General features: G+C 30.0%; 1 protein-coding gene across 1 annotated transcript; it reads right to left on the bottom strand.

The window, feature by feature from the left end:
• Positions 1-231: 231 nt before the first annotated feature.
• LOC111696810 (twitchin) lies at positions 232-13,029 on the bottom strand. The gene is made up of 12 exons (XM_023466551.1): positions 12,957-13,029; positions 11,254-11,335; positions 9,342-9,407; positions 8,133-8,189; positions 7,679-7,734; positions 5,883-5,941; positions 5,185-5,222; positions 4,857-4,901; positions 4,338-4,418; positions 3,417-3,514; positions 1,439-1,491; positions 232-365 (listed from the first exon to the last, which is right to left on the bottom strand). Exons 1-12 carry the CDS (start codon positions 12,968-12,970, stop codon positions 247-249), a joined length of 768 nt encoding a protein of 255 aa, XP_023322319.1. The 5' UTR covers positions 12,971-13,029; the 3' UTR covers positions 232-246.
• Between the last annotated feature and the right edge of the window lie 3,359 nt (positions 13,030-16,388).

Genomic DNA, 16,388 nt, shown 5'->3' with positions numbered 1-16,388 from the left:
CTGACTGGATAAACAGGATATCCTGATCTGTCTACCAGTGTATCCTGATACTAGAGGAACTACAGGTTACATAAACCCTACCTGAGCATTCTGACTGGATAAACAGGATATCCTGATCTGTCTACCAGTGTATCCTGATACTAGAGGAACTACAGGTTACATAAACCCTACCTTAGCATTCTGACCGGATAAACAGGATATCCTGATCTGTCTACCGGTGTACCCTGATACTAGAGGAACTACAGGCTACATAAAGCTTACCTGAGCATCCTGACTGGATAAACAGGATATCCTGATCTGCCTACCAGTGTATCCTGATACTAGAGGAACTAGAGGTTTCAGGAAACTATACTCCGGGTCTGGTACTGAATACAAAAAATATGAAATATGAAATATCTTACAAGCCGGCAAAACCTTACATTAAGAGAAATGTAATAACAATTTTTTAAAATGTTACATTTGACCCCTTGGGTTACAGGGTAACAAACAGTGTTACCTGCACAAAGGATGAGCCTTTAATGACGACCTGAAACTCTTCTAATATAACGATCCCCATGTAATATTCGGGGTTCTGATCTTAAATAGTATTTGGTGATGTAATCTATGATTTGGCAATGGGAAAAACTAGTTTGCAGCTGCTGTATACCACGAACGTAAGAAAGAAGGCTGAGTAAATTCTGTACAGTCGTCTCTGAAGTTTCATCCTGTGCGGGTAACCCTGTAGGATAGGTGGCAATTCCTTGGATTAACGGGTTGTCGTTTCAAATCTGCCTATTTTACAGGCAACAGAAGTACAGTGATAACCAGAAAACAATGGAATAGAAAGATGACATTAATAGCGTTTTTATGTTGTTACAAGACAAACATGTTTACTAATAACTTGGCAAAGCACTATTTCAGTTAAATGGATCTATTTACACTGTACAATTGCTATGTCTAATGTTCATTGAACTAGTTTAAGTCCTAACTTGAGTTTTCTGGCTATCACTGTATATAATAAGGATATTCTAGATATTTTTTCTTTTTTTTCAATTTCAAAAAACAATCGCTTGATTAACAATATTATTATTCTCTAAAGTTTTCGGGTTACATATTTTCCTTTCAATAAAGTACAAATTTTGAAAAAAGTAGATTATGCCTGGATAATTATATGTATTACCCCAAAGGCAGACATGAACACAAATAAAAATAATGTCAAGGTTAAAGGGGGAAGATGATGAGGGGGGATAATTGGGAGAGGGGAAGGGTGGAGGAGGGAGAGAGGAAAGTCAGCTCAGATTATTGAAAGATAATCTTGAAGGAATTCTCAGAATTTTCAGACTTTTGTAAAGTTTTCTCTTTTACTGCTTTTTGTTTACTAAAGAGCGAGGGCGAAAGTATATATTTGTAAATATTTGTATATTTTATATATAATTTATAGATAATTTACTTTACTTACATTGCACATCCAGATACGTCTCACATGACAGGTCTACCTCGTTCAAGGTACATCTTAAAATAGTGTCATGAGAGTCCAATCTTTGGGAAGAAGGGGGGGGGGGAAATAGGTTTATTTTTGTACACATTTTACTGCTACCTATGAGGATGTACTGTTCTATTTCTATGTTTTATAGTTTAATATACAAACAAGTCAATTCACCTACCTTAATTCAACTTACATTGTATAATAGAATCTACAAGGTAACTAGTGTACAGTGCGTACTACTGTACAGTACTGTACAGTACAGTGTACAGTACAATACCTCCTGTGTAAATTATAATAAGTTTTACGTGGATGACATTTAATTCTTTATGTCAGTTTTTAAAACCTGTTCTTTAAATAATTTTCTCTGAATTTGCCCACTGAAGTTTGCACGTCACTAAAGTTGACAAGATGTTTGTTTATGATGATTTAGAATTGAAGATTCACTCACAAACCTTCATACACACAATACACAGTACACACCTTCATACACACAATGCACAGTACACACCTTCATACACACAATACACAGTACACACACCCCATACACAGTACACAGTACATCACTCTCTCTGAAGTCTCGAAAATAGTGTTAAAAAGTTAATTAAAATCTCTTCTGGATAGAAGACTGATTTACTCAAGGTAATAATGCAAGGAAAGTTATTTCAGAGGTGTACGCATTTTTTGTACTGCAGTGTACTGTATTTTGGCGGAAAAGTAAACACAAGATGAATGTCACATGGAATCCATTTTCACAAAAATAGACTATGAAATATTCTGGTCATAAGAAACTATTATGTGAATTTTCAAAATTATCAGAAATAAATGCTTTAAACAACCTCGGATACTAGGCGAACACTGAGGCATCTATTCTTGTTTACAAAATCCGCCCAGAGAGAACTGGTTTTAACATGTACGCAGAGTATACGCGACCGCAATTAACTTTCCTTGCATTAGTATCTTGGATTTACTAAACATCATAAGATATCGATTTTTACACTATATACAATATTGTTACATAGATTACCAACAATACAGATATAACACTAGATGTCGTCTTTTCAAGATTTAGGGATTTTTCGTTCGTAAGGAGTTACGCCGCTTACGCGCAATGCGCACATGCTATCTCTCTGTCTGGTAATTTAACGCTGCCTGACATTTAGTGTTCTATCTGTATTGTTATCAATCTATTCTTTGATATCAATAAACAATTGACAATTTAATCAAACAAATAGTTATCAATTATCTTTTAAAGGGACTGTAAACATAATTCACAGTGGTACCCTTAAATCTATCTTACCAACAATGGGAAAGGTTTAAATCTATTTTACCAACAATGGGAAAGGTGTAATGTCGTTTTTCCATTTTCAAAAGAGTTGAATTCTGTGAAACCTGTTCTAACTGTACTGCTGGAGAAAATACACATTTCACTTTTTGGAGAAATCCCAATTAGAAATAAGAAATAAGAAATTTTTAAATAGAAAAACGATAATATCTCCGACATTTTTTCCCACACCTTCGTGAATCGAGCATTCCACTCTGAAAATTAATGGTTGCTTCAAACTACGTCGACAGTCCCTTTAATTGTATCTGTAGGTATCTGCAGGTACCTGTACAGTCCCTTTAATTGTATATTTAGGTATCTGAAGGTACCTGTATAGTCCCTTTAATGGTATCTGTAGGTATCTGCAAGTACCTGTATAGTCCCTTTAATTGTATCTGTAGGTATCTGCAGGTACCTGAACAGTCCCTTTAATTGTATATTTAGGTATCTGAAGGTACCTGTTTAGTCCCTTTAATGGTATCTGTAGGTATCTGCAGGTACCTGTACAGTCCCTTTAATTGTATCTTTAGGTATCTGCAGGTACCTGTACAGTCCCTTTAATTGTATCTGTAGGTATCTGCAGGTACCTGTATAGTCCCTTTAATTGTATATGTAGGTATCTGAAGGTACCTGTAGCATCCTGTGTCTGCGTGTTCTAAACTATGGATTGTGATTGTGAAACTTGATCCAACCCTTTGTATTTCATATTTATTCTGGTCAACACATTCCTAATAACATATTCATTAGAGCATAGATTAATTAACAATAACAGATAGTTCACTAGATGTCGTCTCTTTTCAAGATTTAGGGGTTTTTCGTTCACAATAGGCAGAAGCCCAAAGGGTTACGCGCATGCTCCAGAGAGAGAGTCTCTTCTACGTAGCATGCGGGAAACTCCTTTGGGCTTCTGCGTCAGGGTTATTGTGAACGAATCTTGAAAAGACGACATCTAGTGTTCTATCTGTTATTATTGATTAATCTATCCATTAGATATATTACAATTGTTATGCCTTCTTTAAATTTGTAATTTTTTGGTTCTCTGTACCGTTTTCATGCACTAAAATTAGCTGTTAGTTACTTTACATAAAATGTTTATTGAAGTAAAGTGGGGCCAAGTGTGGGGCCTTCTGGGGCGCTGCAATGGGGGGGGGCGAGCACTGAGGCTGGGATGAAATAGGGGGGGGCAAAGCTCTGCGACTAGAATAGGATAGGGGCCGAGCGCTGCGGGTAGAAAAGCCTTTGCTCAGTTGGAAAGTTTCCACTTGGGAAAATTGCTTGGAAATATGTACTTGAGAAAGTACATAACATCTAGAATTATACAAGTATTAAAGTGTACTTGGGAAAGTACATAACATCTAGAATTATACAAGTATTAAAATGTACTTGGAAAGTACATAACATCTAGAATTATACAAGTATTAAAGTGTACTTGGGAAATTACATAACATCTAGAATTATACAAGTATTAAAGTGTTTAAGGGTTAGATAGATGCACAGTTCACACATATCATTTATGAATTAACTCCCCCTCCCCTCTTCAAAACCATATACCTTATTATTGAAGAACCACTTAGCGGATTTATCTGCTACTGTTAGTTTAGCGGTAAATGAGATCTTGTCTAGTAAACCCTCCTTTAAAACAGAATATTAAAATGCTTAAATTTTGGTTAATTCACCCTGTAACAATTAATATCTTAATGCATAATAATATTTTGCAAAACATTTTTTATTTTTTTTGTTGTAAATTTGGGTAAACCAGGCGTCAGTCGGAATAGGGTTAACAGAATTTCTTAAGCTTTTTCCGGGATACATTATGAAAAAGACGTTGACAATCATTGACTTTTTGTAATTTTTACTAAATCAAAAAAATTATTTTTCTCTCAAATACAACTAAAATGAACACTCTGATTTTTAAATTCTTTTATCTTTGTAATCTAATGTCATTTACCTAAAATATTTCAAATTATGAATTTTGCTGAAAAATCAATGGTTTGCGCCATCAGGTTTCAAGGATGAGAGTATAAAATCAGAGTAATTTTAGTTTCTACAGAATAGTAAATATTCATGTTCCTTGGTAAATTTAGTGCGTGGAACTTCAGACCAGTAAATAGGAACCTAAACATATTGACACAATTATTAAACTTTTCCAGCTTAAAGGGATTGTAAGCGTAATTTCAAGTATGGTCCAATTCTCAACAGAACCCTTGAAACCTTCATCTGATAATTCCAATACGTTTCCCAACAGTAGAAATGCGCACAGGTCGCTTATTTTAGAGAAACCACAATTAAATAATCAGTTTACAAAATTATAAACATTGATATATAATACATACAAAGCTTCATCTTTGCATGGACGGTCACTTAAATGTTTTTAACTTTGGAATTATGAATTATATACCTCTCTTTTTGGTGGACCCTTTCTTTCTTGCCATGATCCTATAAAAATGCAGTTTTAAAAACTAGTAAAATGTAGTTTTTACAAAGGCACCCAGTATATATACGTATCTGTTTCCAAATAGGGAATACAGTATAATGGGTAGTATAAAACTACCATTAGCTAAATGAAATAATATAAAATTAACATTAGTGCCATTAACGCCATTTTCTACTATTTTAATGAAACCCTTCATCACAGGGAGTATATTCTAGTTTATTAGATCTAAAAAAATGGTCAAAAACAATCATAACATCAAAGAATTTGATCTATACAAATTAATAAAGGAATATTTGAACTGTAAGATACATAAAGGAATATTTGATCTGTAAGATACGTAAAGAAACATTGAATCTGTAGGATATGTAAAGAAATATTTGATCTGTAGGATACATAAAGGAATATTTGATCTTGTAGGATACATATTACATAAAGGAATATTGAATCTGTAGGATACATTAAGGAATATTTGATCTGTAGGATACATAAAGGAATATTTGATCTGTAGGATACATAAAGCTGTAGGAAATCTAAAGGAATATTTGATCTGTAGGATATGTAAAGAAATATTTGATCTGTAGGAAATGTTAAGGATTTGATCTGTTGAATAAGTAATTAGGAATATTTTATCTAGATAAAAGGTTAAAAATAAAAATACTTACTTGCAATAAATAATTTGAACTTGTGCTCACGTTTACCAAATCTATTCTTTATCAAACATCTAAAATATAAAACATTAATAGAAATAAGAATTGGATTGAATTAAAAATCCATCTTTTAGACATTGGTATCAGAATGTTGGATACGCAAAATGAAAATAACTTTATAGATGAGAAGAAATTGTCATTTTCTAAAAAATAAATAAAAAGCTTACATTGAATTTAATTTGTGTCTGACTTATTATACAAATATGAAACCCTTAAACGTGAACCTACGTATGTTTATCAATTTGAATTAAAACTACAATATTCTCTTCAAAGTTGTGGCAAAAACTAAAATAATACAACTTTATATTGTCGCTTAGTTTCTTTATTGAAAAAGTTAACACAACTTTTTCTGATTTTGTTTCTTTGTTAAAAAGTTTGTGTTGATTTTAGTTGAAAGTCATTTCCAATAGAACATTTTTAATACAATCATGATTGCAAGAACAGGAAAATTTCTAAAAGTGTTGAGTTAGTCCCAATCTTCTAGAGCTACATGGCAGAATTTACAAAGATGAATGCAAGTCAATAGGACTTAAACATCAAATCAAAGCAGTACATGACATTTGCCCCCCCCCCCTATATTTCTCCCCCTCTATATAATTTTTGAAGAAACAGAACCCCTCGGCCAGGATAGGCAGGGCGCAAATATTTACATATGTAATTATAAAAACAGAACCCCTCGGTCGGGATAGGCAGGGCGCAAATATTTACCCCTCGGCCAGGATAGGCAGGGCGCAAATATTTACCCCTCGGCCAGGATAGGCAGGGCGCAAATATTTACATATGTAATTATAAAAATCACATTTACCTGAAAATTTGGGGATAACATAATATTTGGAAAATTCATAAAAAAACAAGTTATTTAACAAATTTTCCTTTAGAATCACCGTATTTTAATAAACATCTAATTAGTAATTAGCGAGAATAAATGTGCAGAGACCATATAAAGGACTAGCGAGAAAAAGTTGAACTAAGTAGGGATGGTTGATCTACGTCTCTGCTGTACTCTCTGTTCCAGAATTAGTTCAACTATCCGTACTTGGTTCAACTGCTTCTCTAATCTCACTATGCATTTATTCTGATCTTCGGTATAGTTTGAAACAAACAAGATATCTTAAAGAGCTTCAGTTAGTTTAATTCCAACTGAAGATTAGGTCAGAACCATTGACCATTTTGTCTAGAAAACCTTGTATTTAACCTGTGACCCTTGTATTTTACATATAAACCTAGTATTTTATTGTAAACCTATTATTTTACTTGTAAACATAATATTTTACCTGTAAACCTTGTATTTACCTGTAAGCCTTGTATTTTATCTGTATACCTTGTATTTTATCGGTGAACCTTGTATTTTACATGTAAATCTTGTATTTTACCTGTAAACCTTGTATTTTATCTGTAAACCTTGTATTTTACCTGTAAACCTTACATTTTTCCTGTAAACCTTGTATTTACCTTTAAACCTTGTATTTACCTGTTGACCTTGTATTTCACCTGTAAACCTTGTATTTTACCTGTAAATCTTGTATTTTACTTGTAAATCTTGTATTTTACCTGTAAATCTTGTATTTTACCTGTAGACCTTGTATTTTACCAGTAAACCTTGTATTTTACCTGAACACCTTGTATTTTACCTGTAAATCTTGTATTTTACTTGTAAATCTTGTATTTTACCTGTAACTCTTGTATTTTACCTGTAGACCTTGTATTTTACCTGTAAACCTTATATTATAACTGAACACCTTGTATTTTACCTGTAAATTCCTTCGTCTTCCTTTTGTGCATTCTCCACACCGAGAAAGGCCAATCCCTGGTCAATTCATATAATTCATCAACTCATTACTCATTATAGAAATTATTTTATCAATTCAATCAAAATTACAGATTCATTCATCATTTCATCCTTTCATATCTTTAAAGCTCATTCATACAATTTTTCGTATTTACATTAAATTAATTCATACCTTAACAGATTCTTTTTTCATTTTTTTTTATCTTCATAATTAATAATTTATTAATTTATCTATCTAATTCATTCCTTCATTTTTACAATTCATTAATTCTTGATTAATTTTTACAATTCATCAATAAACTCATTCATTAACAAGTTGACAACTCATTATTATGTTAAATAATATTTTTTTCATAATTAATTAATTCATCATTCATATTTACAATTTCGAAATATTTCCTGAATGATATGCTTTCCTTTTTACCGTCTGTCCAGCTTTTAAACCTGTCTAGACTGCAGAGGTCTAGTTCATCCTGGAAAAGATAAGTTTACAAAATATCTAGTTCAATGATTGTTGTTGACATGCATTGTGCTTTTAAGAAAAAAGGGGCTGTTCAGATATTTAACACTTTGCCTGATAAACTAAGACGGAGATACCCTTATTTATCGCATGCAGACATATTTCATCTGCAGAATCGCTAACAATTGCTAATAAATACATGCAGCGTATAGAATTTTTACGAATCATAAATATCTAAAATCTAAAAAAATCTAAATCTAAATATTTGTAAAATATTTCAAGGATTTTCTAGATGAAATGGACCGAAACATATTTGCATGAAATAAACAAGATTTTTAAGTCGTTCCTGATAATTTTTTAAGCAAATATAAGAGAAATGCATCTAAGGAAGCTTATAGAGAAACGGGTAGATATCCTAGTTCTTAGATAGATATTAAATATATTAAAAATAACAGATTGAAAACTATTCTTAAAAAACCTGAACATCACGTTGTTTTTACATATCATTCATTACATTTTATCTGTGCTTATAGCCCATTGATAATATGTGATATGTATGTAAATATGCAGTTTGCAAGTTGCTAATAGCTAGAGATGAATTACAGATTGATGAAAACAGTTTCCCAAAACATTAAATTTGCTAATAGCGCATTATAATAGTAAAAGGAGCATTATAAAATAATAATTTAGGATAGAAGAATAGATTGAGTCTCTCTGCTGCTAATAGCTTAGGAAAGAATAATAGTATATCAGAACATGTAGCTAGATACAGAATAAAATAAGAATTAATGTTCTTTTAACACTAGTAGCTAGTTATAGAATGACAGCTAGTATTTAGTATGTAATAGCTTGGGGAAGAATAATAGCTTCTTAGAATAGCTAGATATAAATTAATAGCTTCTAAAAACACTTGTAGCTATCAATATAAGAATAATAGCTAGTATTCAGGTGCTTAGGGAAGAATAATAGCTTCTCAGAACACCGATAGCTAGATAAGAAATTAATAATATTAATAATAAATTAAACATGTGCAGCTTGATATAGAATAATAGCTAGTGTTCATGAGCTTAGGGAAGAATAATAGCTTATCGCCGAACATGAATAGTTTCAAGCTAGATGATTATCAAATGTTTTGAAATAAATGTTTTTATTTTATTTAAAATACCTTCAGCCATTTAACTGTAGGAGCAGGATCTCCAAATATCTCTAGTTGTACGTACGCATTCTCATCCTTCAAATACGCATTTATTTAGTCCTTCAGTAAATACTAACTCTTAAACGCACTTTTATAGTTAGTATGTGTAAGGGCGGTCCAGTGTGAGAAATTTTACAAAGTTTAATTGAGTCTATGACTGAAAATTTTAATATACTAGATGAAGGGCCCGTAGCTACCCGTGGAATACAAATATTAAAAGAATTTAGCCTATGTCACCCCCAGGCTACCCATGAGTGCCCACAAACAATATCAGCCCATTCGGTCCAGCCGTTTGGCTGGCTATGGGAAAATTATATCTGGATGTCTTGTTTTATTGCATAGATTGTTAAAAAAAAATATTTAGTTAGCATGAACTATATAACCGAAAGCATGTCAAAACTACTATTTTTTTCTTCTAAATTACGAACCGAATTTTAGAAAAAATTGAAAAATTTTAAATATCTCAAATATTCTGTTCCAAAAACATATCATTAAAAACTATCTTAAAAACTATCATAAAAACTATCTTTAAAAACTATCATAAAAACTATCTTTAAAAACTATCATTAAAAACTATCATTCAAAACTATCTTAAAAACTATCTTTAAAAACTAACATTAAAAACTATTATTAAAACTATCTTTAAAAACTATCTTTAAAAACAATCTTTAAAAACTATCATTAAAAACTATCGTTAAAACTTTCATAAAAAAGATCTTTAAAAACTATCACTAGAAACTATTATAAAAACAATCATTAAATACTATCTTTAAAAACTATCATTAAAAAATTTCATTAAAACTATTTTAAAAAACTTTCATTAAAAATTATCTTTAAAAAATATCATTAAAAACTATCTTTAAAAACTATCTTAAAAACTATCTTTAAAAATATCATTAAAAGCTTTCTTTAAAAACTATCATTAAAAACTTTCATCGAAAACTATCTTTAAAAACAATCATAAAAAATCTCATTGAAAACTTTCTTTAAAAACTATCTTAAAAACTATCATTAAAACTATCGTTAAAAACTTTCATAAAAAAAAATCTTTAAAAACTATCACTAGAAACTATTATAAAAACAATCATTAAATACTATCTTTAAAAACTATCATTGAAAAATTTCATTAAAAACAATCTTTAAAACTTTTATTAAAAATTATCTTTAAAAAATATCATCAAAAACTATCTTTAAAAACTATCTTAAAAACTATCTTTAAAAATTTCATTAAAAGCTTTCTTTAAAAACTATCTTTAAAACTATCATTAAAAACTTTCATCGAAAACTATCTTTAAAAACAATCATAAAAAATCTCATTGAAAACTATCTTTAAAAACTATCTTAAAAACTATCATTAAAAACTATCGTTAAAAACTTTCATAAAAAAGATCTTTAAAAACTATCACTAGAAACTATTATAAAAACAATCATTAAATACTATCTTTAAAAATTATCATTAAAAACTATCTTTAAAAACTATCTTTAAAAAATATCATTAAAAACTATCTTTAAAAACTATCTTAAAAACTATCTTTAAAAATATCATTAAAAGCTTTCTTTAAAAACTATCTTTAAAACTATCATTAAAAAATTTCATTAAAATCAATCAAACTAAAAATTATATAAAAAATATCTCTAAAAACAATCATAAAAAATCTCATTGAAAACTATCTTTAAAAAAAATCATAAAAAATCTCATTGAAAACTATCTTTAAAAACAATCATAAAAAATCTCATTGAAAACTATCTTTAAAAACAATCATAAAAAATCTCATTGAAAACTATCTTTAAAAACTATCATAAAAAATCTCATTGAAAACTATCTTTAAAAATTTTCATGAAAAACGGATCAAAATTATATTTACAGTTTGAAATTACTCACCTCGTTAGCAAGGAACTTGTCCTGGCAACATTCAGGAAACTTGGGAGCTCCAAACCCTTTTGGAACTAAAGGACTCGAGTCCCTAAAAGGGATTTATTGTAATTATTCCACAAATTAAATACATTTGGGAGAATCTATTATTTTATTTAAGCGATCAGCGAGCTATACATTTTTTAACATTTAATTTTGAAGTTTTTCCTAAAATTTGTCATTAAAAAGCTTAATAATAGAATGTAACGTTGAACACTTTTTAATATATCTTCCAGGTCATGTTGGGTTAAGATAGATAGATAGTTACGGAAGGTTGCTATATTTCACAATCATATTGCAGATATATTTTTCAAAATTAACTATTTGTCATAACTAATGGCTGGCCAGTAGCCACGTACCCAAACATACACATATATATACAGAGAAATTGAGTTTTTGCCACAAATCCCAATCTTCAAATAACTATATCTCTACAACCAAATGATGTAAACCTTTGATATTTCAAAGGAATTGAGTCTTTGTCACAAACTATGATTTTCTTCTCTCTATATCTTAGAAATCCAATGCCGTATACCTTAGCTATTTCAAACTATGAATTCTGTTAGATGAAAAAATTTAAGTTTGACATATCAAAGGTTTACACCATCAGGTGGAACAAATATAGGTATTAGAAAATCAGAGTTTGTTACAAAGACTCAATTCCTTTAGATTATTTGATATAACAAAAATTATAGTTTGAAATGTCTACGGTCTACGAAATTGGGTTGTAAAGATATAAGAATTTAAAAATCAGAATATGTGGCAAAGACTCAATTCCTTTTAGCTTTAACCCTTTCTAGAATATAATTATCTGGTGCCGCAGCCTGGTAGTTTATCAAACTTTGTTTAAAATATTTATTTTTCAATTGAATTCAGTTTAGAAAACTATGGTTAACTTCACCCGATTTTGCAAAAAAAAATATTCGGAATCAAATTTGACCAAAACATAACTTTTCAAACTATTTTGTTTATTTTTGTTTTCTTCAGATAAAATCTAACAAAAATCAGAAAATCCCATCGATACAATACAATCTGAACCCTTTTAATATTTGAGGATAAATAATTGATACATCAATTACTAAAAATCAACAATTGAAAGAAATTTGTAATCAACAAGTGGAGAACAAGAAACGGTCACTGGTCAGGGAAGATCCCACAAATAAACAAATAAAAAAATATTCCAATAACAGCCGAAAAATATGAATAAGTGAAAATATGTAAAGATGATATTACATTTTGAGAAGAATAATTCTGACGTGAAAATTTTCTTTTACTTTAAGAATTTCCTTAAATTCAAATATAAATATAATATTTTTTAAAGAAAATATCAAATATTTGTACAAACACAATATTGGAAAATTTTCAAACATTTTTACACACTTTTTAAAAAAGAATTGAGTCATTGCATGACACAAAATAATAATTTTCTAATCCCTATTCTATGCAACCCAACTGTGTAAACTTTGATTTTTCAAACTTAGATTATTTGGTCTATCAGAATTCATAAATTGAAATATTTGAGGTCTAGGACATCGGGTTGCATAGATATTGGGATTAGAACGTCAGAATTTGTGCAAATGACTCCATTCATTTTTAAATATGTCGACACAATATCAGAAATTTCTAAATATTTGATTACAATAAAAAATAAAAAATGTTTCGATAAAACTTACTCTGGTCTAGTCATGATGGAAATTCAGTGCTTTTCTCTACTATTGATTTACATTCTTTAAACTAGGTTTTTCTGGAAAATTGACCTTGTATTCTAGCATTGATCTTTGTAGAATTTGAAATATTTTTTATTCAAAATTCGATTTTTTTTTACCGAGGTTCGTGCCCATCTTCTTTTTCAATTGTGAACATAAAACATAAAAAATTAGTGAATTTTTTGAAAGTTTAATGGAAATCTAATTTTGTTAAAGGCTAATTTTTGAAATTTTTGATCATCCACAAACCTTTCCTTCTGTCATGTGTGGTCCCACATCAAATTTGGGCCCGATCAGTAGAGCCGTTTTACATTTATTGGATACAAAAAAACAATCAGACAAGCATTAAGTATAAATAGATACAAAGAAATTAAATCTTTTAATACTTTCTTTAACGGTTATTCCCTTCTCTAAAATAAAGTTGTGACTCAACTCACACTGCTGTCAATCAGAGGCTGGAGTAAACTCTATTCACTTTTCCGTTCTTTAGACCTTTAGTTCTAACAGTCAAATCTTGAAATATTTGTATCAATAATTTTGCCATCGTATTAGCTTTTAATAACCTTGACACTGCCTGCTATTGTAGTCATTGACCCACAAGAATAGGCATGCCTGCATTGGGGAAATCCGGCTATTATTCCCCCCCCCCTCTTTCTTCCAACTTTCCTTTTTCCCCCATATTTACTTGACCCTGATTTTTACTTAAGTGTAGACAGCGTAGAATAATATAAAGCTGTGTTCTCACAGTTCTACTTATAAAGAACTGAGTTTTACAACAAACTTACATTTTCTAACCCATATATATCTTTGCAAACTGTTGGTGTAAACCTTTGATATTTCAAACTTAGACTATTTGATCTACCAGAATTAATAGTTTGAAATATCAAAGGTCTAGGAAAACGGGTTGCTAAGTTATAGGAATTAGAAAATCTGAGTTTGTGGCGAAAACTCAATTCCCTTTAAACTTCAAATCTTAATTCCCTCATTTCTTGTCGTTTTCCCAGATTTTTAGATAATATCGGATAAACCATGTTTAGATATTATCGGATAAACCATGTTTAGATATTATCGGATAAACCATGTTTAGATATTATCGGATAAACCATGTTTAGATATTATCGGATAAACCATGTTTAGATATTATCGGATAAACCATGTTTAGATATTATCGGATAAACCATGTTTAGATATTATCGGATAAACCATGTTTAGATATTATCGGATAAACCATGTTTAGATATTATCGGATAAACCATGTTTAGATATTATCGGATAAACCATGTTTAGATATTATCGGATAAACCATGTTTAGATATTATCGGATAAACCATGTTTAGATATTATCGGATAAACCATGTTTAGATATTATCGGATAAACCATGTTTAGATATTATCGGATAAACCATGTTTAGATATTATCGGATAAACCATGTTTAGATATTNAGATCTTGGAATACAGATCTTGGAATACAGATCTTGGAATACAGATCTTTTAATACAGATATAGAAAACAGATCTTGGAATACAGATCTTGGATTCAGATCTTTTAATACAGATCTTTGAATAGAGATCTTGGAATACAGATCTTGGAATACAGATCTTGGAATACAGATCTTGGAATACAGATCTTTTAATACAGATATAGAAAACAGATCATGGAATACAGATCTTGGAATATAGAAATATGATTAGGACTGATATTTTTAAGCAATAACTAATAAATACATTCTTTATTAAAAGGTTTCCATTAATTAATTGATTGATTAGAGATCAGAGTCAAATTCGGAGTTAATTAGTATTTGAGCCGGTACCACTTAATTTATTAAATATGTTCCCAGTGTGAGTATTCATACATCATTATTTTTTTAACCCTATCCCTGCTGGGGTACTTGAAAACCAGGATACGCTGGGGGGGGGGGTCAATTTGACCCCCCCCCTCTAAATCCCATGTTTTATGTCCATTTANAAATGGGGGGATATTTTGTAGATAACAGATGATCTAAATATCTGCTTACTTAAGAATACATCTTCAAGTAAAAAATATAAAGAATAAAAAAGTCTTGAAGTGGAAAAAAAATTAATTTTAATTTTTTTTATTGTATTTCTGTTTGTGTAGTAAAATAGAAGAACCCGTATTTCCTGTTTGTGAACAAACAAACTGAAGGATGCAAATGTGTTATAAACAAACAAACAAATAAACACCCATCTACCCAATCAAACAAACCAACACAAATTATAAATAAGAATGGCTTGTATTTTCTTTCAAAACTATTTACCCGAGTCAGGAGGAACCCTAAGGTTTGAACTTGTGTGTGGATATTGTTAATCTAAAACACTTGATCTCAATATACATTGACGGCACTTTGAAAGGAATTGAGTTTGTGGCATCAACTCAGATTCTTTGAGGATCAATGATTGATCCTTAAATTCTAGGTCTTTAAAAAATCTTATCCTATACTGTATATATACATTTATATATATAATCTCATCTATATTTCTGTATTCAACTTTACATTTATATTTTACAAAGAAATATTCATGTTTTGACGGCAATCTTCAGTAGTACATCTTTGAACAACAAATCGTATTAATTTAAATGTATAATTATACAATATTACAGATATCATACATAGGCATTGAAGCCAGCCAATATCTACAATGTAAGCATAGTGTACAATGTTATGATGAAAACAGTTAATATTTATAATTACATTTAATTATTTACGAGACGATGATAGGGTCTCATAAATTCCCTTATCAAGGGTTGTATTACTTGATTATTATTGGATTCATATTAATAGCAAACAATACATTCATCAAGCTTTTGTTTAGCGAACAAAAATATTATTAACATAATCTTGGTGGAAGTAGGATAAAAATTGTCATAAAATTTAGAAAATTATTTGAGTTCGAATTGTTGTTGAGAATTTATATTAAGCTTAAGGGACTGTAGGCAAAGGTTCAAGTGAACCTCCATGTCCAATTTACAATGGTTCCCTATGTTCGAGTAAAAATTATTATATTATAGTTGATTTTTTCAATTCGAGACCCTCTTTGAAATTGACTTGCAAACTTATGCAGTAGAAGATAAAAAAATAAGTTGTCAGACTTTAACACCAGATAAAAAAATTACAATTTCATCCTGATTTTTTCTCAAATAAAGGTTTAAAAAGTACCGTTGTAAATCGGACATGCCAGTCTTTTAAGTGGATGACCACTTGAAATTACAATGACAGCTAAATCTGAATTGACTCTGGAATATCGTCATCAATTGTACTTCCCTTTATAGCGTCTTTCATGAGGAAATAGTTGAAACAGCAGAGAGTCTATATATTGAACAGAGTTGTTAAGTCCTCAAATATTACATATGGAAATGGTTGAAACAGCACAGAGTCTATA

Source organism: Eurytemora carolleeae, unplaced genomic scaffold (genome assembly GCF_000591075.1).
Source record: "Eurytemora carolleeae unplaced genomic scaffold, Eaff_2.0 scaffold108, whole genome shotgun sequence".
NCBI classification, from domain to species: domain Eukaryota; kingdom Metazoa; phylum Arthropoda; class Copepoda; order Calanoida; family Temoridae; genus Eurytemora; species Eurytemora carolleeae.
This window is presented reverse-complemented; position numbering and strand designations above follow the sequence as displayed.

What these genes read in the sequence shown, in the direction of transcription:
- LOC111696810 (XM_023466551.1), bottom strand. An exon ending in GAAGACGAAGGAATTTACAG is followed by an intron (nt 5,942 to 7,678) that starts GTAAAATACAAG and finishes TTTATATTTTAG; the next exon opens with ATGTTTGATAAAGAATAGAT. An exon ending in GCAGACACAGGATGCTACAG is followed by an intron (nt 1,492 to 3,416) that starts GTACCTTCAGAT and finishes CACTATTTTAAG; the next exon opens with ATGTACCTTGAACGAGGTAG.